Source organism: Neopsephotus bourkii, unplaced genomic scaffold, assembly GCF_033783945.1.
Source record: "Neopsephotus bourkii isolate Nb327-2 ecotype Australia unplaced genomic scaffold, CSIRO-AGI_Nbou_v1 NB_867, whole genome shotgun sequence".
Taxonomy (NCBI): domain Eukaryota; kingdom Metazoa; phylum Chordata; class Aves; order Psittaciformes; family Psittacidae; genus Neopsephotus; species Neopsephotus bourkii.
In genome coordinates, this window is record NW_026901363.1 from 753,804 (window position 1) to 777,731 (window position 23,928).

General features: G+C 55.2%; 2 protein-coding genes across 2 annotated transcripts; both read right to left on the reverse strand.

Moving 5' to 3' along the window:
* Positions 1-4,086: 4,086 nt before the first annotated feature.
* On the reverse strand, positions 4,087-8,703 carry RAB9B (RAB9B, member RAS oncogene family). The gene is made up of 2 exons (XM_061356738.1): positions 8,604-8,703; positions 4,087-6,215 (listed from the first exon to the last, which is right to left on the reverse strand). The coding sequence occupies exon 2, from the start codon at positions 6,178-6,180 to the stop codon at positions 5,575-5,577; it is 606 nt and encodes a 201-aa protein (XP_061212722.1). The 5' UTR covers positions 6,181-6,215; positions 8,604-8,703; the 3' UTR covers positions 4,087-5,574.
* A 10,864-nt stretch (positions 8,704-19,567) lies between these two features.
* LOC133214064 (thymosin beta-15A homolog) lies at positions 19,568-20,993 on the reverse strand. The gene is made up of 3 exons (XM_061356739.1): positions 20,893-20,993; positions 20,469-20,573; positions 19,568-20,075 (listed from the first exon to the last, which is right to left on the reverse strand). Exons 2-3 carry the CDS (start codon positions 20,566-20,568, stop codon positions 20,038-20,040), a joined length of 138 nt encoding a protein of 45 aa, XP_061212723.1. The 5' UTR covers positions 20,569-20,573; positions 20,893-20,993; the 3' UTR covers positions 19,568-20,037.
* Between the last annotated feature and the right edge of the window lie 2,935 nt (positions 20,994-23,928).

Here is a 23,928-nt window from a genome sequence, read left to right on the forward strand (position 1 = left end):
GAGGGAACAGCAGTGAAAAACGTACCCTAAACATCCAAATGCTGCCATCCAAACCCGTGTGCAGCCCCCAGCGACATCGAACCCCCCTCGGAAGGCACACAGGGAGCATCCTCTGCCTCGCCCTAAAGAGGGTACAGCAGAGGCACACTCATGCTGCTCCTCGCCTGCAGCTCCCTCAGCCCTGTCCTGGATTCAGTGCAAGGGATGCCCTGGCAAGGGCTGGAGCTGCCTGCGGGGCCATGGCACGGTGCTGCTGCACATCACCCTGGGGGAAGGTCTCACTGCCAGCTGGTTCCTCTCCATTTCTGCAAAGCTTGGCTTTGCTGAAGACGTACCCAGGGACATAGAAGGAATTGCAGGTGAGAAGTCCCCATGGAAAGAACTAAGGCTGACAATAGCACAGGGAGATGATGTACTCAGCTGCTCATGAAGACATGGCCACATGCATCAGCACCTAAAGGACCCCTTGAAGCCACCAGGAAGGCGCAGCACCACCAGCCAGGCAAGCACCAGGGGCAAGGGGTATCTCTGTCCGTCTCCACTTGCTTTAGCAACCACCCCAGCAGTCACCCACAGTGTCACTGACATCAGGGATTGTCCCAGCTCCCTGTCTCCATCCAGGGGACTCTGACTCACCTGAGGCCTCTGGGCAATTGCTGTCACAGCTGCCATCACCTCCCACCTCGCAGACCTGGGAATGCTCCCACTCCAGAGCAGAGCCCACCAGTGACCCAGGCACCAGAGCTGCAAGGAGCTCCCTGTTCAGAACCGAAGCCTGGAGCAGGGTTCAGAGCCTCCTGAAAGGGTATTTTTAGGCTATGTTCGCGCTCATCCTCAAACACATGTAAGAACATGCACTCCCCAGAGATCATGTTCCCATAAACTTCCTTACAGCTGTACTGCTGTGAGGAGCCAGCCTCCGGAGCTCAGGAGAAGCTGCACTCGGATGGTGTGTGAGGAGCCTCGGATACCCAGAGAGCAAGTATGTGCATCTACAGCCATTTGGGGCTCCTCAGCTTGTGGTTCCAGGGAAGATTTCAGTTCCCAGGCACCTGCATAGCCTTACAGACGGCCCAGAGCAGCAAAATCAAGAAAGCTGTGGGAGAAAGAGATGGATGGGACCAGGAGACTCCCCACCTCTTCTCTTCCCTTGCAAGCACACAGGAATATGCTACAGCATTTGTTCCATGCAGAAACAGCTCACTGCTTTCCTTTGGAGACATTCCTTTGCCTTCCAGGGATCCATCCTCTTCCAGCTCATCACAAAACCCTCTCAGCACTCCGCTATTGCTTGCAGTGGCAAAGTAGGGGATGAGGGAACAGCATCACTATTGCTCCTGCCTCTGCCTCGCTCTAACACATCACATCAGGGGAGCTGGTGGTTCTGATGGTGTTAGACAGACCTCACTGATGTGACACAGCTTCCCTCAACCCCATGTGGCTGGAAACTTCTCCCACCAGGTCATGGTTACTGTGTATTGAAGCAGCTGAAGGAAGATGCTGGAGGCTCCCAGATGCTCCAGCCTACATTTACAAAGCAGGATTTCCAAGGACTCGAAGCCCCACACTGCCCCTGGAAGCATGGCTAAGCAAGCAGGCATTGGCGAGTAAGAAACTAGAAGGTTCTGCCAAGAGAAACAGCAGGCACAGACTCCACAAACATAGAGAAGGCTTCCCAAAATAATTACCCATCCTGGCAGGATAGCGGACGAGAACAGTCCCATATGCTGCTCTTTTCCATCTCAGCATCCCGAGGAAACCATGCCTGGTTACAGCCCCCTGCAGCCCGAGGGACTGGTTCCAAGATTGCAGGAAGGAATCAAAGGGAAGTACCCAGCTTGCTCCTGAGAGCCCAGGCTGAAAATGGAAGTGTAGTGGCAGGAGGAAGCAATATGGAGTGTTTCTGTTATGAAAGTGTTTCTGATACGCTCTTAGAAAGACAAAACTGGTCAGTGGGTTGGTTATACTGGTAAAGCTCTATTCCTTCAGGTAGGAACACTCAGGAATAACCACCCCCTCTGATCCCTTTGTGACTTCTCTGCCAGGTGCTGTAACCAGCCTAGTTCCACATACCTCAAGAGAACAGAGGCCAACACGAACTCTGATAAATGAAGACAGACACTTCCTGACTTCACTTGAATACATCCAGGTTTTATTTGCTTAAATAAAGGTAGAATCTTGGTTTTACAATTCCAGTTCTGTAGCAACAGCAACAACCGCAGCAGCAGGGGTGCACACAGGGAGGGGACGGCTGTTGGCATGGAATTCTGCAACAAAATCCTGGCTTCTTTGTGAGCATCATTGACATAAATCAAACTGTTTAAATATACTTTTTTAAATGAATTGTAAAAACACATAAGCCTAATAAAATACTTGTGGTTGGTTTGGTTTTTAAAGTCAATGATCCAATGTGTGTTAGGAATAGAAGACGCTGTGTAACACCCTCTGTACATACAGCCTGCACAGCCTGTGTACGACGAGGATCTTGAGCTTCAGCTATCAACATCAACATGCACCCAAGGTACAGCATGCTGCACCCTTGCCTCCTGCACTGCAGCTTGTTCCATCACAGAATCACCAAATCATAGAATGGATTGGGTTGGAAAGGACCTTAAGATCATCCAGTTCCAACCCCCTGCCATAGGCAGGGACGTCTCACAACCATGTTGCCCAAGGCTCTGTGTCACCTGGCCTTGAACACTGCCAGGGATGGAGCATTTACCACTTCTTTGGGCAACCCATTCCAGTGCCTCACTACCCTAACAGGAAAGAACTTCTTTCTTATATCCAATCCAAACTTCCCCTGTTTCAATTTGAGCCCGTTACCCCTTGTCCTGTCACTACAGTCCCTAATGAAGAGTCCCTCCCCAGCATCCCTATAGGCCCCCTTCAGATACTGGAAGGCTGCTATGAGGTCTCCACGCAGCCTTCTCTTCTCCAGGCTGAACAGCCCCAGTGTTCCCAGCCTGTCTCCATACAGGAGGTGCTCCAGCCCCTGCTCATCCTCATGGCCTCCTCTGGACTTGTCCCAACAGTTCCATGTCCTTTTTATGTTGAGGACACCAGAACTGCACACAATGCTCCAGGTGAGGTCTCACAAGAGCAGAGCAGAGGGGCAGGATCACCTCCTTGGACCTGCTGCTCACGCTCCTTTTGATGCAGTCCAGGATACGGTTGCTTTCTGGGCTGCAAGTGCACACTGAAGCCAGCTCATGTTCATTTTCTCATCGACCAGCACCCCCAAGTCCTTTTCCTCAGGGCTGCTTTGAATCGCTTCTCTGCCCAGCCTGTAGCTGTGCTTGGGATTGCCTTGACTCAGGTTCAATCTCTGCTCTCTTCCACAGGAGGCCTCACACAGATCCCATGGGAACTGGCAGTTTAACCTGCAGGGAGCTCCCTCAGTGGCCCCTCTGGCAGGGCCTGAGCCTGTCCCAACCCTGGACCCTGCACAACCAGCTCTGGGGGAACGTGTCTGTTGAGATGTAAATCAGAACCACAAGTTACAGAGTGGGAGATCTTGAAGAAGATGTTAGGCAGTGTTAAACTGAAGAAGAATCTAGAGGCCTGAGGAGGTCACACATTGGTAAGTACATAGGAACAGTAACCTTAATATCCTGTAAAAATCTGTTGCACCTACAGAGGCAGAGCCTTCTCTTATACCACCAGGGACCTGTTTCCCAGAGACTGCAAGCACTCCCTATCTATCCCTGTGAATATGAGTGTTCAGCCTATAAAGAAATCAGATCCCTCCAAAGCACTTTGCATTAAAGATTCAGTCCCTTCCACAGATGGCTACCCTGCAGAGAAAGGCAGGATCTCCCCGAGTTCCCCCTGAGGAGGGTGCCTGCATGCTCAGTGAAGGGGATTAGCTGCCACCAGGCAGCACGAGGGCAGTGCCCATCTCTAAAGCACAGCATCAGTGATGCTGCTCAACTAGAGCTACAGAATTTACCATTCAGTAGCTCATCACAGTGGGAACTGCACTCAGCAGCTAGAGGATACGGACTCAGGGAAGCTCTCCCTGTGGCAGGCTCCTATGAGCTTGTGGGCAAAGTCATAGTTTTGGACAAACGCTTGCACGGGAAGTTGCAAGACATGAGGTTTTAATGGTAAAGACAGCAGTCAGCAAGCATTCATCTCTTTGCTACACAGATAGCTTGGGACTAACACCTAGCAGGGGGCAGGAATCAGGATCAGTGAAGCCTGATGTCCTTTTCTAGAAGGTTCCTTGCCCCCCCCATACCACTTTCCAGACACCTTGAACAGAGGTGGAACTGATGCTGTGGCCATTAACAAAGGCCAGTTAACCAAGTGGACATCCTCTACAAATAAGGTCTGTTATATGAATTACAGATAAAACATACAGATTCCCTGTGTAAGGAGTAAGGGCCAGGACAAGGCTATGCGTTAACTGTGCTCAGTAGCACTGCACCTGACAACAGGTAACAAAGTGAACAGTTCTAAGTTGCAGCACCCAGATGGGAGCATCCGTGCTAAAGCAACTGAAGATGCTGACCCACCAGCTAACAAAGTACAGTGGTCCCAGCCCTGGACACAGAGCGGGTTTAGCAGCTGAGCATGCATGACTCCCTCAGCTACCTGCACACCCCAGAGATATCCCACCTCCATCCACTGTGCTAGAGCATAACATCTGGGCACAGTGATCACTTGTGACAGAAAACAGCTGAAGTTTCACGCTCCAGATCTCCTGAACTCTTGAGTAACTCTAAACCCTCTGACATGACCCAGCGATGTCCACATCAGTATTTTTCATCCAGGGCTTCAAGGTACAAAAAGCAATATCCAGTGTTAGGCCTCCACAAGAGACAAGGAAACATATATTAAACAAGAAGCAGTCTCTCCACAAGAGAACACTCACACAAGACAGAGTTAGAGGTGTGGAAAAAACAGATCAGGAATAGGCAGCTACGAAGAAGCGATGCTGCCACATTCAAACACAGGTCCATCCCTTCTTCATGTGTTGTTTCACATCAGAGCTGTAACAACTCCCAGGACAAGTCAGTCTTGGGACAAAACGCACTTATCCCAGACAACAGATACACTCATCTCAGCCACTCTGGTATTTGGCATTCTCACAGTTACATGGGCTACAGTCTCTACAGCAGGTTTCATTCAGTATGCTGAGCAGACATTCCTTTGGCAGTAAGGTCATGTGTTTAGTGGGTCTAGTATTTGTTTGAATTCAGGACTAAAATACTCACAGACTGTCTAGGGCGCTCTCAGCAGCGTTCTGCAGGCAGTCCTTGGTACAGATCAGATCACTGTTGTCTTTAGTGAATTTAAAGGACTTTAACCCAGTCCTTTAAACCTGCTACAACAGGCAGAGATGGAAGCAGGACTACCATTCACATGCTCTTTAACAGCTCCCTCCTGCAGATACATGCTCTGTGCCCAAAAACTCCAGCCAGAACTCGGATGGTGAGGCTGCAACTCCCGAGGGAGCAAACCACCTATTGTCCTTGTGGCCATGCTCCTCAGAGTGCCCCAGAGGTGCCCGTGCTTGTTCCAATCCAGCCGCTGGCTCAAGCGATGTTCCCAAAGCAGCAGCCTCTCCTAACAACAGGAAGACCCCGATTTGGAGCTGGAGTGCAGGTCAATGGTGTGGCCCAGCATGCAGTGCTCCAGCTGCTCCTCCACCGCCAGCACTTGTCGCACAGCCTCCTCAAAGGCCACTGCCACATTGGTGTCATCCTTGGCACTAGTCTCCAGGTACGGATAGTTACCGTTCTCCATGCACCAGGCCTGGGCCTCCTCTGTGCTCACTTGTCTCTCAACTTTGTCTATCTTGTTGCCCAGGACTACGAATGGAAAGTGTTCAGGGTCCTTCACGTCAGCATAATAGATAAACTCCTTCTGCCAGTTACTGAGGTTCTCAAAGCTCTGCCGGTCATCCACACTGAAGGTCAGCAGGCAGCAGTCTGCTCCCCTGTAAAAGGGGGTTCGCAGGCTCTTGAACCTCTCCTGTCCCGCGGTGTCCCAAATCTGGAGGGTCACAAAACGTCCATCCACCTCCAGGTCCCGGTTTAGGAACTCCACCCCAATGGTGTGGAAGGCTTGCGAGTCAAACTTGTTGGTGACGTACCGGTTCATGAGGGAACTCTTTCCAACTCCACCATCCCCAAGGAGAATGACCTTTAAGAGCAAGGACTTGCCACTCATTGCAGCGGGACGGAGGGGCGCAGGACCAAGGCAATCTGCAGGTTTCAGGAATAGTACAAAATGGCTGTTTGAGTCACAGATTCCGCAGAAATTTACACACAGAGGAGCAAAATATGGCATTTCCATCCCCATTTCTGAATGAGTTTTGTATACAGGAGGCAATCTCCCTTGTTAGAAAGATTAGAGCTGGGAACTGGACAAGCTTTCAGGGACACGAGTCCTCCATCAGGTCCAAAATGGAAGTAGCAGGTCACTGCAGTAAGTGCAAGGTAAGAGCAACTGTTGGGAGTTTAGTAACAATTATACCACTTTTGGTGAAAACTCTGTGTCTGAAAGCTTGTCTAGTTTTTCCCAACATACCATCACTATTAAGCATTTCTTCTGGCTGTGTTCTCCCAGAAACAGCAAATCCACCAGGAATCACCGTCACCAGGCCTTTCTTGCCGTTGTACAGTCACTAGCTGAGTAATTTCTCCTATCTGACTTGCTCTACTGGAAGGATGTAAAATAGGCCCAGGCCTAACATCAATACAAGTCATCAGGCAACCCAGGTCTTAATCACCCCAAGAACGCTGACTCACAAGTGGAGCGGTTCTCGTTTTCTGCACATGATCCCTACAGCTCACAAGGGGTTTCCGAGGCACAGAGACCCAGCTCCTGTGCTGCTCTTCCTGACAATGCTTTTCTGCAGGCCGGTTTGTCAGGGCACAGATGCCAGTTCACACTGACACCACAGATCCCCTAATAAGCAGTTGCAAGAGAAAGGCCAATTGCCAACCTGTCCTTCCCATCCCAGGGACATTCTGCAAGTGAAGGTAAAGGCCTGATGCTTGTTTGGCTGCTGTCTGTACTGTACCTGCTCTAGAAATACAGCACTTCTGTCTCTGGGGCTGTCCAGGGAACACCTTTCTCCAGCATTAACAGTCACTAAAACACAAATACCAGCCAGCAAGGTTGCCAGAGCTGTGCTTGGTGCACTGCCTTTCAATCTGTAACGTTGACCCAGGCTGGAAGAACAACAGCAGAGCTCTAAGAAGCTGGTAGTGCAGTACTGACAGCTGGAGTAAAACAGGCAAGCACAAGGCCCTGAGCACAGAGTTTCTGTTGCCCTAAGTAAACTGGAACACAGCCCATTTTTTACCAGGGCAGAGTCAATGCATTATGGATGCTATATCCAAAATGAGAAAAGGATAAATGGAAGGAGCTCTGGCAGGAGTGCACAGGCTGTGTAACCCGTGTTTCCCCTCAGTCCAGGGATGTTAATAGCTTTGACCTGCTTACCCACATACCCTGGGATCTGAGCTGAGGATTGAACACATACCTGAATCTGATAATCAGAAGATTGAGGCACCGGGAAGAGGCTGGTGTGAAAACAGACAGGATCTGGCTTGCTTGCACCTGCTACCAGCATTGCTGCGAAGGGTGTGACACACAGTGCTGCTCAGTGATGCCACCAGACCAACCTCCAACCGACTGTGACAGGCACACTGACACCATTCAGGTCAACCAGCCCACCTATGCCCACCAGGCCAAACCCCACCTTCTGCATCAAGCACAGCCGGGGCTGCTCACCTTTGTTTCTGCTCTTCTCAGTTCATTCAACCAGCGCTTACCACAAAGCTAAAACCGGGAACTTCTGCTTCCAGTTTGCTTCTGCAGAAAGTGCTCCAGTTTCACTTCCCCTGCACGCAAACGCCCCAAAGCAAGCACTGCTGAACTAACTTAATGGGCCACGGGACACCTGAGAGGCACACGTGCAACCCCATAGTTCTAACACCATAAGAGACAAGCAGGAACTCAGCTGGGGCTGATGGCTTTGTGAAACTGCTCCGAGCAGGTGAGCTGTTCAAAACACCCGCTCTTCCCTTCCCAAGCCCTTGCTGGAGAGGGGTTAAGCTGGTCCTGCCTCATGTCACCAAAGCCCTTCCTTACAGGTGCCATCAGCCCTGACGAGTTACTGCCTAGAGATGCTTCGTTAGCAAGCGACCAGCAGATGGTTTACAACGACTAATGGGTTACACCGGGCTACTCCAGAGCCTGGCAGGCCAGCAGAGTACCGACAGGCATGATACCCATGACACCGCGTTAGCAACGCTGTCCGCAGCCTGCATTCACCGAGAGCCCTTTACAAGCTATTGCAGACTAACCTCGACTCGCAGCGGGACCGAGCCCCCTACCGCTGGACGCCTGCAGACAACCGCAGCGGGGTGCGTGTGCATGGGACCTGCCCGCTGAGCCCCGCGCCCCACCACTGCCTCCCAGCTGGGCAGGAGGAGAGACCCTTCGGCGGGCCCAGCCCGAACCGGCTGGGGGGAGCGCAAGGAAAGGGAACCCCCATAAGCCCGGAGAGGGCACCGGGGGGGATAGAACCAAGCCCGCCCGCCCCATGAGGGTGCATGTGTGCCGGGCCCGCCCGCACCTACCTCCCTCCGCGACCCGCCGGGCGCCGGTGCCGGCTCGCACCGCGCCTGCGCAGCGCACGCGTCCTGCGGCGGGGCGGGGCCGGGCCACACCTCCCCTACCCTCACCGCGCTCCCGTCGGTGCTGTGGTAGCTGCGTGCCGGTCCCCTCGGTGTCTGTGGCCCTGCCGATCGCTCCTCGCCCGGGCGGAGCGTATAGAAACAAGTTAATAAATACCCTAAATGTCTTCCCCCGTAGCCCCCGTTAGCGCTGAGGGAGGTAAATGGCCGATAGCTGCCTGAAGCAGTGCGACCCCTGCCCGCCATTGCCACCACCCGCGCACAGGAGGGAGGATGTGTTAAAGAAGGAGGTTTCTGCGGGAGAGCAGAAAACACGGGTGTTTTACATGGTTGAAAAGGAGAATAGTGGTGAGGTGTGGGTTCGTCACAGCAGCCTGCGGCAGGGGAAAGGGAAGGGGAGACCAGACCCCCAGTGCAGGGGGCTTGGGGGAGCGGAAGCCGGCTTCCCCTGCAGGCATCCTCAGCTCTTCACACCCCTGCGTGAGGAATGGGGATGGCTCTTGCTGGGGCTGTGTGATGTCCCGGGGACCTTCCCATGGGAGCAAGAGTGGGGACCCCTCAAGAAGCCCAGGGTGTTCTGGCTCTCTGAACCTGGCACCAGCCCCAGGGCCGAGCGGGTGGGCTGACTCCATCGTTCCCCCTGGAAAAGCAGGACATGGAAGGAGGATTTAAATGAAAGCAGGGATTATAGTAATGCCAGCCGTGGTGATCTGTTGGAGGAGATGGGGAGCAAGAGAAGCATTGCGGGCTGAGGAGGGAGGCAGCCTGTGAGCAGGGGAAGCTGGGGTGCATGGGGTGCTCCTTTGGGCACCAATGGACACAGCAGCATCAATGCACAAGCATAGGGCTCTGCCTGTGTAGGCAGCAGACCCAGCTCACAGCACTGACTGGGGCTCCCTCCAAACAAGTCCAGGTCCCTGTGCCAGCCCTGCCATGCTGGAGCGAGCCTCTGGGCATGGCACACTTCCCTGCCAGCTCCTGTAGCCGGACAGCCTTTTAATCCCATTATTCATCATTACTTATTTATTAGAGATCTAATTCAGTGTGTAAGGATACCAAGGACAGGAGGGGCAAGGCACCCCCTGAGCAAGATAGAGCCACCAGGACAGAGCCTGTTAAGGCAAGATGGGCACAATGCTCTGCAGCAGCACCGTGCCATCTCCTGAACCCCTGGTGCCCCCCAGGCAGGGCTGGTGAACACCAAAGCCTCAGGAGATGCTGCCTGCAGAGCTTAGGGAGGGCAGCCAAGGATAACAGAGGGCTATGGCCCCAGCTGAGCCTGATGGTGTTCAAGGGGGCCCTGTGTTCCCTTGGCTGAGCTGCAGGTATCAGGAGGGAAGTGTTGGGGAGTCACCTGGGCAGGTTTGGCTGCAGGTGGCTGTGCAGCCAGGCTGGGCATCTGTAGTGGGTGCCCACTGAGCGGCTCTGTCACTCACCCTACTGACATGTGGGAGCACTGCTCAGCAGTAGCCAAACCTCTGGTGTGTTATCAGCACCTTTCTAGCTACCAACACCAAGCACAGCACTATGAGGGCTGCTAGGGGGGAATTAAACTCCATCTCAGCCAGACCCAGTGCCATCTCCATCGCTTATTCTATGCCATTTTTGTCATGCTCAGGTTTCACATAATTTGATACATATATATAAATCTCATCTAACTTTCCCATTGTATTTCTTATTACTGAAATCCCTTCTTACCAACACTTAGAACTTACACTACATACTTCAACCATCTTCATACCCAACATACAGATTTATACATTCTCTTTATTATCCTCTGTCCTTCAACTGATAGATACTATTCTCCCATTCAGTGGCCTTCCCCCACTCCTCCAAATGTTTGTAAGAACCAGCTCTGACTCGGGCACCAACTGGCAAGATGGGTGCTCAGGACAGGAGAAGCAGTAGATTTAAGTGCTGGGCATCAGCAATGGCTTGATTGGGTCAGCGTTGTACTTGTTGAGTTCCTTGAGGAACTCACTCTTTGTTGGTTCAGGTATTTCCTGTTACAACATACACCTCACATCACAGATTACCCCCCCCCCCAACTTTAAATCTCCCTGAGGCACACACCAGGTCTCCCCATCCTTCTGCATCACCCAGCACGTACACCCAGATCCTCAAGCGAAAACAATCCCGCAAATGGATTTGCCTTTTCCCAAGGGAGGAGCAATCCACACTGCCTTCCCCAGGCACTTCCATATGTGCACTGTGGGGACCTTATCTCCTCCCACTGTATGGAGGGGTTTTGTTTGGGCAAGACCAGGATGGTTGGCAGATCCTCTGGTGTTAACCAGCCACGTGGCTTTAGCTAAGTTTATACCCCAGTGCTTCCATGCCCCATTGCCCAACATCAGCATAGGCTTTGACACTCTATTATATCTCTCAGTCTTTCCAGAGGCTTGTGGGTGATGTGCTAGACCCACTCAATGCTGTGTTTCTTAGCCCAGGAATCTACGAGGTTATTTTGGAAATGACACCCACTGTCTGATTCAGTTCTTTCTGGGGCCACAGAATTTCATGTTGCCAAGGATTTGCCTTTCCAGGCCTAAGATGTGTTTAGACCTAAGATGGTGTTTGGGCAGTGGCATGGTTTACAGACTTGACCCACCTTCTCCTTCAGTGGCTTCAATGACTTGTCTTGTGAAACTCCACACAGCAGTTTTCCACTTCTGATGGTTTTCTACAACGCTACAGGACCCATCAGCAAACAAAGCACAACACCTTCATCTTCTGCTAATTCATTATACAGTGGTGCCTCCTGGGCACGAGCCTCATCCTCAGGCAGTGCTCCAAAATCTCATGGTCTCTTCCAGGATATCCTGGTTTGAGCCCAGCCGGCAACCCAGAACCACACAGCCGCTCGCTCACTGCCCCACTTCCTCCCCTTGCTCCAGAGGGATGGGGAGGAGAATCAAAAGAATGTAACTCCCATGGGTTGAGATAAGAGCAGTCCAGTAACTAAGGTGTAACACAAACCACTGCTGCTGCCACCAGTAAGAATAATGATAAAGGAAATAATGAGGGGAGAGAATACAACCGCTCACACCCACCAACCGATACGCAGCCCGACCCGAGCAGCAATCTAACCCTTCCGGGTAACTCTCCCCAGTTTATATACTGGGCATGACGTGCTGTGGTATGGAATACCCCTTTGGTCAGTTTGGGTCAGGTGTCCTGTCTCTGCTTCCTCCCCTCTTCCCCTCCTCCCTGGCAGAGCCTGAGGCTCAGCAAGTCCTTGGTCAGAGTACACATCACTGAGCAGTAACTAAAACCATCGGTGTTATCAGCGCTGTTCCCTGGCTGAAAGTCAAAACCACAGCACTGAACCAGCTACTGAGAAGGAGAAAAATGACTGGTACTGCTGAACCCAGGACACAGGATTCCTGGGTGGCTGGGTTTCCTCAGTGGAGCTTATTGTACGATCAGCGTACTCCATGTAGCACTGATTGTATGATGTGGAGAAGAGATGTTTCCTTTGAACATCCAGTGTACCATGAGCAATTGTGTTGGCAAGAGAAGGTGTGCTTCTCTACCAATAACTTCCAAAGTGGCTTGAACCCTGTCATGTGCTGCTAGTATCTCTTTTTCAGCTGGGGTGTAGTGGGCTTCTGATCCTCAATATCCCTCAATGGCTCCAAACCCCTAATGAGGTTGTGAATGCTCCATCCCTGGTGGTGCTCAAGGCCAGGTTGGACAGAGCCTTGGGTGACATGGTTTAGTGTGAGGTGTCCCTGCCCATGGCAGGGGGTTGGAACTTGATGATCTTAAGGTCCTTTCCAACCCTAACTATTCTATGATTCTATGATTGACCTTGGGTTTCTCCTGGTGTTTTCTGCCAGAGGCTCCAGATGACACCACGCTGGTGTGAAGTCCATTTTGCACAGCTGGTCCTGTCTGGACAGGCCTCAAAGCACAAACCGTTTCCTGTTTGATATGCTCAAAGGCTTGTTGTTGCTCAAGGACGCAGTCTAAATAGTTCCTCTTTCAGGTTACTTGGTAGAGAGGACTCTCAGGCTGACTATAACCTTCAGTACGCGTTCTCCAAAATCCCACAAGGCCTAGGAAAGCTACTGCTTCCTTCTTGTTAGCTGATGGAGGCACAGTTGCTGTCTTGCTGATCACATCCATAGGGACATGATGACATCCATCCTGCCATTTTATTCCCAAGAAATGAATCTCCTGCACGTCCCTTGACCTTACTTCTTTTTATGGTGAAACCACCTTTCAGAAGAACTTGACCTGCTCTTTTTCTTTCTCAAGCACTTCTGCCTTGTCGCCCCACATGCTGATATTATCAATGTATTGTAGGTGCTATGGGGCATCACGCTTTTCCAGTGCAGTTTGGGTCAGGCCATGACAAATGGTAGAGCTGTGCTTCCACCCCTGGGACACTCAGTTCCAGGTGTACTGGATACCCTCCCATGTGAGAGCAAACTGTGGCCTGTGTTTCAGTGTTGAAAAACCCACACTGGCAATGTCAGCTGTAGTGTACCACTTGTCTGCCTCTGACTCCAGTTCATCCTGGAGCTCTGGTACAGCAGCACTCAGTGGTGGTGTGATTTCATTCAGGCCATGACAGTCTACTGTTAACCTCCACCCAGACTTTCGCACTGGCCATATGGGACTATTTAAGCCTCCGTGGGTGTTTCTGATCACTCCTTGGCTCTGCAATAGAAGCAGGCAGGCAGCAATCCACTCACCTGGCTGACAGATGTAACCTTCCTGCATGTCTCAAAGTTCTGATGAGGTCAGGTCTGAGTTTCCACCAGCTTCTTGATCAAACCCCTCCTCTTCCTCCTCCTCCATTGCTCATTGATGTTATGGACCCATTGACCTCCCTGTGCACTGTTTGTTTTTCACCACTGGGACAATTACTGTTTGGTGGTGTTTGTTTTCTAGCACAGTGCTAGAAGATGCTGGTTTGCACTGGGGTAGGCAAGGCACCCTTCTGTCAGGTGGTGTGTCAGTGTGCCAGGGTTACTTGCCTGTTCAGGTGTAAAGTCCCAGGCTATGAGAGGTGATACCTGCCCATGGCACCTACCCAAACCCTTCCACACACTCTGCACCCAGGGACTGGCTGCCTCAGGGCACATTTCAGTTTCGCCTCACCCAAATGTTGTCTTCTCTTGCGCCAGGACAGCACCAGATTCCACAAACCCTGTAATGTGCCATTAAGTGATAATTAGCAATAGTAAACAGCTTACATAAGGGTGGGGAAGGACCTTGGGAACTGCATCATAAACCCACCCACATCAGTGCTGGGTAGGAAGAGGGAGATGTGTTCCCTCATCCTCTCCACAAGATAGCTCCCTCGGCACAGCAAGGCCACCAGTGCCAGGGCAAAGCGCACAGCCAGTGTTTGTACTAACAGCTCAGCAAGAGATAAGCAGTGCAGCCAACAGGCTCCGTGACTTGGACAGGAGCTTGCTACTTAGCTTAACACAAAACTGCTGCTGCCTGGTGCCCTGCTTTGGGTGCCAAAAGGGACTGTAGTGGGTTGACCTTGGCTGGACACCATGTGCCCACCAAGCCGCTCTGTCACTCTCCCTCTTCAGCAGGACAGGGAAGGGAGAAAATAAGATGGAGAAGAGCTCGTGGGTCAAGATAAAGGCAGTTTAATACAGCAAAAGCAAAGGCTGTATGCGAAAGCAAAGGAAAATAAAAGATTTATTCCCTACTTCCCACCAGCAGGTGATGTCCAGCCACTTCCCAGGAAGCAGGACTTCAGAAGACAAACATCCTAATAACAAATGTCCTCCCCCGCCACTTTTATTGCTGAGCAGACATGGTGTAGTAGGAACATCCCCCTGGGTCAGCTGTCCTGGTGACACAGGAGATGCATTGCAGAGGCAGGGCTCCCTGCTGAGCCCCTTGCAGGGAGGAGCATGAAGGAGGCACTGGGAGCTGCTGGGAGGGCTGGTGCTTCCCATGGTGCCTGGGGGGTGAAGCCAAGTCCTGGGATCATAGGCGAAAGAGGAACAGGATTATGTGGGCATGACCTGGTGCTCGGGGGAAGCCTGCAGGGAGCCAGCACCCGTGCAGCGCTGAGGCACAGCAGGACCCTGCCTGCGAGCCCTGGGCACCCACACTGGTTGCTGGAGGAGCACTGGGCTGGAGATGGGGATGTTGGAGGGGTGCCAGGGCAGTGGGGCACTGACTCTGCAGGGTGCTGGGCTCCTGGAGCACCGGGGGTTTTACTCCCCTGTGCTCCACCCTACCCATGCCCACTGCCTGGCTCTCACTCCCAGCTCTGGGTGTTACAGCAAACACGGGGAAGCCGGTGCCATAAGGAGCCCTGATACAGCTCGTTCCTGCGGCCAGCTCATGCCCAGATGAACTCATCACACATCCCACACTGCAGCTGGGGCTGGGGCCTCTTCCTTTGTTCCAGCCCCATTCCTGGCCCTGCAGCTGCTTCTCCAAGGCCTGTACAGCAGCTCCAGCCCACAGCACCTGCTCTGCAATACCCTCTAGCATGTGTACCCCCTGAACAGCCTTGGCACCCCTATTTCCCCCAAGCCTGCAGCTCTCAGCAGTGGCTGCCAGGCACCCTGGCACCCATTTCCTTCCCCCTAGGACCAACATAGCTGGAGCAAAGCTGGGGAAGGCTTCTCCCATGCATCTCCCTCAAGCTGCCCCGCAGAAGTGCCCTGTGTGGTTTTTATGAGCTCACAGGCTGAGGCAGGGAGGAGAGGAACGTGCCCAGGCTGCCAAGCTGCCTCTCCCAGACACAACAGTGCAAGTGGGGGCTTGTTCCAGCTCCCCTGCAGCCCCAGGGGTGTTAGGTGCTGAGCTGCATGCCACTGTCACAGCCTTTGCCCTCACCCATCCCTACCTCATCCCAAAGCCCCTTGGCTGGCTGTCAGGGGTGTGTTGAGTGGCAGGGTGGCTGGGCAGGTACCACCATAGGAAGAAGCACCAGCCATCCTCTCACCCTGATGCAGGTGCGCAGGCAGGCTGGGGCTGCGGGCGACAGCACGAGGTGTCTGTTGCAACACGTTTATCTGCTGCCCATCGCCCTGTGCTGGTCCTGGAAAGCCGCAGGGGCGGCTGAGAGGCGCCAGCTCGCAGCCTTGCAGGCCTGCTCCAGCACAGGGGCACGGTGGCAGAGCAGGCTTGGTGGCAGCAGTGACACAGGAGGGGGGCAGAGCGGCACATGGCATATCCCTGCTACCTCTTGGCAAGGGAAGCTGGACCTGCTCCTGCTTCGGGGGTGCCTCTGCAGGTGGATTTTGGGGATGTGGCAAAGGGATGTATTCCCATGCTCATATCCTGCTCTGGGATTTGGATTCATCCCTGCTGCCATCGCTGTTTGTGCCCCCGCACTGTCTCCCCTCCATCTCCCCGGGTGCCATACCCCAGCTGCTGCCTGCGGGGAGGAGTAAATCACCGAGTGGGGCTACGCATTGGGAGCAGGGGAACAAAATCGCTTTTCATGCCATAATCCTTTGTAATAAAGCACCGGAGGAAGAAAGACGATAAACAATGTGTCCTGTGTGAGCCAGCTGCTGCCCAAAATAAAACACTCCTCTCCGCCATCAGCTGCCCCGGCTTGGCCACAAGTGCGGGCACCGCCGTGCGACACCGGAGCCGCGTTCCCGGCGGGATCAAGCGCTCCTGCGGCTCCCGGCGTGGCCCCACAGCCTGCGGGAATCTGCAGAATGCAGCCGGGGGAGAGGGGGGTGTGAGCCTGCGAGGGGCTCCGCACCGCAGGCGCCAGCCACGCACACGCCACTTGGCCGAGGCATGCGACCAGGCTGCTCCCACCCGCACCCAGCGAGTGCCGGGAGCGCAGGGGGGGGCTCGGTGCGGAGCTCGCCGGTTTATCGAGAGCTGGGTGCTGGCGGGAGCCTGCTGCTCGCTGCAGCTCCGGAGGAGAGGGCAGGCACTGCTCCTGGCGCACCAGTGCTCAGGCTAAGCCCTTGCTGGCAGGGGGTGAGTAACTGGTGCTGGTAAACCTGACCTCCGGGGCACTCCTTTGAGCTGCAGTAACTGCTCTGCTGCTGGGGCAGGTGTTGGGGTGTGCTGAGTGCGGCTCTGTGAGTTGGCACCAGTGATTCCCAGTGCCTGGAGGTGCCTGGCTGGCTCTGCTGGTGCCTTTGCACAGATGGGGCAGGGATGGAGGCTTTCCTGCCCCAGGGCCATGAGGGGGTCTCTGGCCATCGCAGGATGGGAACAGCTTGTGTTTTAATCCCCCCCATGTCACTGAGCATCCCCAGGGGATGGGCTGATCTACAGTACCACGTTGGTGGCTTCCCATCAGCTCCATTCCCAAAGGACCACGGGGGCCAGCTCACACAACACTTTCATTTCCCCACATCTCCTCTGCTCTCCTCTTTCACAGCCAAACTTAAACCTATCCCTATGCCCTCACAGGCACACGTATCCTCCCCAACAACTCCTATCTGAGTTTTCCCTTCAGCTCATGCTTGCTGCCCCCTCACCTCCCCTCTCCATCGTTGCCTTTGTGGGGTTTGCGCTCTGCCCTTGGCTGTGTGTCCATGGGGAGACCTGGGGGAAAGGCTGACCCGAATGGTGCAGAGGAGGTGACATGTTTTCCCTGGGGATACAGGGAGTGGTGGCTGTGGGAGCTGCAGCATAGCCTGGCCACACTGCCTGGCTTTGCCTGCTCCTGTTTGCTCTGGTGATAAGCCTCCCAACGGGGTGTTTGTTTGGGTGCATGGTGCAGGGCCGTGCACGGGAGGACTCAGTCACCTCCTGCAGTGATGGCCCTCCACACCAGTGTATATGATATTGGGCCGAATGGTCTCCCAGCTGAGTCAGCGGGGATGGAGCCGCGGTGGGGACAGATGGCAAGCCCTGATCTGAATTCACCCCATGCTGCTGATCACCAGGTATTTGCCCAAATTCCTGCTGTGTGTGACTCAGCCTCCTCCTCCCTCCTCTGCGCCCGGCCACAGCTCACCACCCAACCCAGGGATGGGAGGAAATCACCCTGGGAGCAGTGGAATGGGGCCTGGCTGGGGCTAGGGAGAGGCATGGATACTGCGAGGAGGAGCTGACATGTGTAACTTACCTGGTGCCCAGCGAGGGAAGGTGGCATCGAGCCCTGCCAGGAAGGCCCAGCTTCAGGATGGCATCCTCCAGGCATGGGTAGCTGCTGGAGCCACCACATTCCTAGGGGATATCAGCCTGGCAGGCATCCTGCCCTCCCACACCACTGGCAGCCCTGTGCCCATGTGTGCCAGGGTGATAAAGGGAAGGTCCAGGGCAGGGAGGGAGGGAAAGTGTTGATCTAAAGGACTTTTCTTTAATGGCTTTCCCCTTACTGGCTAATCCTCTGCTGGCAGCAGGGACATTTGGGGCACTGGGCTGCAAAGCAGCTTTCTCTTTATCCCCAGACCCGAGTATACAGGGTTTGGGCAATGTGTGTGCCCTGTGCACCATGCTGGCAGGGATGCGGGTGGGAGAAGTGCCTGCACTGCTCTCATTTTGAGTGGCCACAGTGAAAAAGCAACCCAAAAGCCTCACTGAGGAGAGCTCAGCACTGGTACTTCGTGTTTCCATCCCAAAAGCTTCACTTGGTTCAGCTCATGCTCTGGCTTTCAGGGGCAGGGGGAGGGCTCAGGCTGGCTTCACCTCTGGGTTTGACCTGGCTCACATCTGCGAAGGGAACTGCTGAAGCAGCGAGGAGGTGTTTAACCTTTAGTGGTGTGTGAGCCCTGCCTGTGCTCCCGAGCCAGCTCTTGCGGATGAGACCTCTCCTAACTTCTGCTTTCACAGCAGGGCCCAGAGGTCCCCTGCACCCTCCCCAGTGAGAGGAACCACCCCAAGCAGCGTCAAGCCCTGCCAGGGGGATGAGGGGCTGCTGCCACCAGAATCCTTGTCCCACATCCAGGGTAAGGTGCTGTCCTGGGAACATCACCGTGCCAAGGGGACACGGCCACCCTGGCATGCGCTGAGCTCCCCAGTGCTCACCCCACTGTAACAGCAGCCCCAGCATCGCTCTCCGCTGCCCTCACCCCATGGAAAACCCTGCCCCGACAGCACACAAACACCTGCAGCTCCTCTGGGTCTGGTTTTGAAGGGGTGAAGGCACTTGCAGGCACAGGAGCAGTGTTATTCGCAGCCCTGGGCAGGCAGCATGGGTGGAGGCAGATCCGCACCACGTCCAGGCAGGCACAACAGCCCCGTGCTTGTCTCCAGCTGACCAGGCTCACCAGGGACACAGGCCAGGGCTGTTGGTTGGCAAGTCTGCTTCCACCACCTCCATAAGCAGCCTGCTCAGTGACCCTGCAGGCCAAAGGGGAGGTGAGGAGATGCTGGCAGCACCCAGGGTGCCTTAGCATAGATCTGGAGGCACCATCAGACCTCAGTTCCCCCTTACCTCCTGTGCTGGAGGCAAACTGCAGGACACAGGGACCTCTACTCCTGCAAGACAGGGCTGGGATCAGACCTAAGGGGTCTGCTGCATGGATCCATCATTACAAGGGTACAGAAACCTCCTCCAAGGGTGGTGGTTGGCTCAAGGAGGACAGAGGCTGCCAGGCTGCAGCACCAGGTCCCAGGCCAGCACAGGCACCTCCAGCCATGCAGGCAAGGAGCCAGCTCAACCCCACAAGTGACATTTCCTGCAGGGGACTCCAATCAGGTCGGAATGCCCCAGGTTAGCACCTGCTGGAAGATGCACCAAGGAACTGCTGCAGTGGTGGGACTGCCAACAGAACAGCAGCCTGAGCCAGCTGAGCCCCCAGCTCTGGTCACCAGGAGCCCTACACAGACACCACTGTGGACTCACCCCCGAGGGAACCATCCCATAGAGCCCTGTGAGCAACACCAAACCACCAGCCCTGCCACAGCACCAGGAAGAGACCGTCCCACCCCTCGGGGCAAGCCAGGCTGCAGCCCGAGCGGCTGCCAGGGAAGGAGCCAGAAACCATGGGTAGGTCATTACATTTTTTATTTTATAATAAACTTCTCATTTTTCCCCCAAGGAAGACAAAAAAACACCGTGAGTGAGGCTACAGAACACTGTCAGTGAAGAGTATGCGAGACAGACCCAGGCCATGGGCCACAAAGCATCACCCACTCCCCAGGCAGAAGGGCTCCATCCACAGGAGCCTCCCCAGCCCTTGCTCATCTCCCCACCACATCAGAGCAAGACCAGCGCTGTCAGCTGGAACTGGCTGAGCAGCAGAGGTGGACTCAGGTCAGGCTATTGATGGACTAAGAGGGCCACGCTTTGTTCCCCCAACCTGCCATAGCTGCCAGCAAGAAGGGGCAGTGGGTTGGGTGATGCTGCTGCTCCTATATATGTACATGATAGAAATTCAAAAAAACACATGATTTAATTCAAAATGAACAAAAAAAAAAGAAAATCAAGTGGTTGCTCTTCCTGCCCGGCCATCTCGCTCTAGGAAGACTTCACACATTCCTTCTCCTGCTCAATAGCTGCAAGAGAAGACAGGTCCATTAGTCCATGGTGGTTTCTCATGGAAGCACCCACTGGAGAAGGCTGCAGAGCAATCCCTCAGGCCCTGGGGCCCAGTTCTACTGTTTAGATGCACACTCCAAGTCAGACACACACACACGGGTGACACCAAGCTGGGCACCCACATTCAGCTCTCCTCAGGGAAGCCCTGCCCTGGGGCAACACCTCGATGGCACAGCCCTCTGCATCTGCCATCTGACCGTGCCCTGAGCCTCACCTCCTGCCACCGGCTTCCTCCGGGTACAGCCCAACTGCCCCAACCCACCTCCCTGCACCGGCGAGACCAGCACCCCAGGGCACGGACCGCACCGGCCAACGGGTGCCCGCCGCAGCCGCGCCCTGCTCGCACTCACTCTCCTTGGAGGGCAGCGTGTTCTTCTCCTCCGTGTTGGTTTTCTTCAGCTTCTTCTTGTCGAACTTCTCCACCTCGGACAGGTCTGGCTTGTCGCACATTTTGCCTGCGAGCACCGCACCCCCCGCTGAGCCGCGGGCAGGGGGAGCGGCAGACAAAGGCGGCCCGGCCCCCGCCGCGGACAATAGCGCAGGGCGGGGCGCACCGCTCCCCCGGCCCCCGGCAGCCCCGCACCGACCGGGCGGGCAGCGGAGCGGCTCCCGATGCCCGCACCCGCCGGGGGACACCCGCCCGCAGCGCCAACCGCGCTCCCTGCGGCACCGCCCGCAGCCCCTGCGCAGGGAGCCCCGAACCGCGCTAGCCCCGCACGGAGCACCCCCCCCACCGGTACCCGCACCCCGCAGGACCCGCACCCGGGTCCGAACCTGGTGCGGAGCTGCCGCGTCCCGTCCCGCTGCGCTTCCAGGTGAGGCTGGCGGGCTCGGCGTGGGGCGGTGCCTTATATAGCCCGGCCACCGCCCAGTCTGCCCGCCCATTGGCTGCCCGCCGCCCGCGCGGCCTGATGGGAAGCGTAGTCCGCACATGGCTGCTGCTGCCCCGCGGAGCCCCCGGGAGAACTACAGCTCCCGACGTGCACCGCGGCGGAGGGGGGACAGGGCGGGGGTGCGGCCGGGGGTGTCACCCGCGGTGGGAAGACATGGACTGGGCTCCGCATGGACACCGATGCTGTATGGGCATCGATCCATATGGACACAGCTCTTATATAGACACCGCTCCTGCATGGACACTGATCCATATGGACACAGCTCTTACATAGACACCGCTCCTGCATGGACACCGATCCGTATGGACACAGCTCTTATATAGACACCGCTCCTGCATGGACACTGATCCATATGGACACAGCTCTTATATAGACACCGCTCCTGCATGGACACTGATCCATATGGACACAGCTCTTATATAGACACCGCTCCTGCATGGACACTGATCCATATGGACACAGCTCTTACATAGACACCGCTCCTGCATGGACACCGATCCATATGGACACAGCTCGTATATAGACACCACTCCCGCATGGACACTGATCCATATGGATGCAGATCCCGTATAGACACTGCTCCCATATGGACACAGCTCCCTTACAGACACCACTCCCACATGGACACTGATCCATATGGACACAGCTCCTGCATAGACATTGTGCCTGCAAAGACACTGCTCTGCATGTGCCCCAGCTGCCTTCAGCATCACACCCACCCTTGCTGCCTCCCCACATCTGGGTGCCAGCTGTGAGGGGCAGCAGGGTGGTCCCCATTGGACCCCAGGGCACTGTCCCAACTCCAAACCCTCCCCAGAAGCAGGCGCCCCACAGCCATGGGGCTCCAAAGGGATGCACCAGTCCCCCACAGCCCTGGGCTGAAGCAGACCTAGCCTAGGAAAGCAAGCTCTGGGGATAAAAATAGCCCTGTGTTTTCACAGCTGGGGAGCTGCTCAGCCTGTGGCTGCACCGGCTCCAGCCACGGTGCTGCCTGTGGAGATCCGGTCTGTAAAGCAGCAGTGGGCAAGGAGCAGACCATGCTCACAGAGGCCTCACTTGGCTGTAGCAAGGCAAGATGGTGCAGAAAGCATGGACCCACCAGCACAGATCAGATGGGCTGGGGTGCATGTGGGAAAAATACCGTGGGTGTAAGTGCAGGCAGCCCATGTGCTCCTGCCTGGGCTGGGGAGCAGGAAGGGGGCTGGTGGTCCAGGAGGCACATCCACACTGGCCACCAGGATGGGATGGTTGGAAGGCCAGGATCACAGCATGGTTTGGGTTGGAAGGGACCTTAAAGCTCCTCCAGTTCCAACCCCTGTCATGGGCAGGGACCCCTTCCACTAGAGCAGCTTGCTCCAAGCCCCTGTGTCCAACCTGGCCTTGAACACTGCCAGGGATGGGGCAGCCACAGCTTCTCTGGGCACCCTGTGCCAGCGCCTCAGCACCCTCACAGGGGGAAGAACTGGGAGGCCTTGCAGTAGGATCCTCAGGTGCTGAAGGGAAAACCAGCACCAACCCTTGTGCAGGGATCCGGGTGTCACCGTGAGCAGGAACCTGCTGCGAGCACTACGGGTACCGACTGCACTGCAGCGGCTCCCTCGCCTGCCCAGGCTCTGGGGCTCTCTCCAGGCTTATGGGAGATTTTGCAGAGAAAATCCCCAGCAAGCCTGAGGAAACACTCGCTTTGTGTTCGAGCTGCACCTTGGGAGCGGGGCTCCAGCGCCAGCACATCTTGGCCTGAGGTGCCCCTTGGCCTGAGGATACAGGCACCTTCCAGCTCCAGCCAGCAAACAGGCTCTGAACTGAGGAAATGCCAGTGTTGATGCACACAGCGAAGGCAAAGGCCAAGATCTAAGGTCAGTATTAAGCTGTGGTTGCTACTCTGAGAGCAGTCTGAATGGCAAACAACCTCTGGTCCCTCTCCACCAGGAGCAGCCAGCCCAGGCATGGCTGCCCCCATGAGCATCCTTCAAGCCCCCCCCCATACCACAAAGCCCAGCCTGCACTGAGAAACAGCTCATTTTTTCCTGCACAGCCAAAAGGAAACACCCCCCCCCAGTTTCCAAACGAAAGCAGGAAATCCTTTTTGCCTTCATGCAAATCATCAGAGGAGTGCATCACCGTGCGTTCACCCTCCAGCCGTGCTGCCTTCCCCCTCTTCCCTGCCTGCTCCCCGCATGCTTCTCCTTGGCGGATGCAGCACAGCCTCCTGTGGCTTTTGTCCCCAGCAGGCAGTGAGTGTGCAAGAACCTGGTCCTCATCCCCATCCCCATCCTCATCCTCCCCTGGCTGCACCCACCCAGCCGAGGTGCAGCCCTGGGTGATGGCTCCATCCCCTCCACACTGCAGCACGCTGCGAACGAGGTCTTTGTCTGCCCAGGCACAAAGCCCCTGCGGTGGCCATGCTCCAACGGGAGCTCCCCCTTCCCTGAGCCGGCCACGCTCCTGCAGACCACAGCCAGGGCAGCCTTAGAGCCCTCTGCACCCCCAGCAGCAAGCTCTGGGGAGCCTTTACAAGCCCTCCTGCATAGAGAACAACAGAGGGGTTTATATCCCACCAAGAGCTCTTTTCCCCCCGTGACAAATCTGCAAAGCCTCCCATAACTGCACAACCTGCTTCTTCCCCATGTGGTTTGATGCTTCTGCTTTCAGTAACTGATAATGAAAGAACCGAGAACAGAGAAGGGGAAAGCAAACCTGACCTGAAACGGAAGAGAGGGGCTGCAGCCATTTTAGACGAGGTTTAAACCTCCCTCACAACACAGCTGTCAGGGCTCTGACACAGCCACGTCCAGAACACTTCATTCTCTTCACCAGGTGGTTTTCTCTCTCTGATCACTTTATTTCCATCTCCTCCTTACAGGGACAGCCAGGCCCTGAGCCCCTTCAGCCACCACTGGGCCATGAGCCAGCCCCA

Bases quoted from the DNA above. Each gene is read 5' to 3' on its own strand.
- RAB9B (XM_061356738.1), bottom strand. From the start codon at position 6,180: ATGAGTGGCAAGTCCTTGCTCTTAAAGGTCATTCTCCTTGGGGATGGT.
- LOC133214064 (XM_061356739.1), bottom strand. From the start codon at position 20,568: ATGTGCGACAAGCCAGACCTGTCCGAGGTGGAGAAGTTCGACAAGAAG. The intron at 20,076-20,468 runs GTGAGTGCGAGC...CTTCTCTTGCAG, and splicing joins CACGCTGCCCTCCAAGGAGA to CTATTGAGCAGGAGAAGGAA.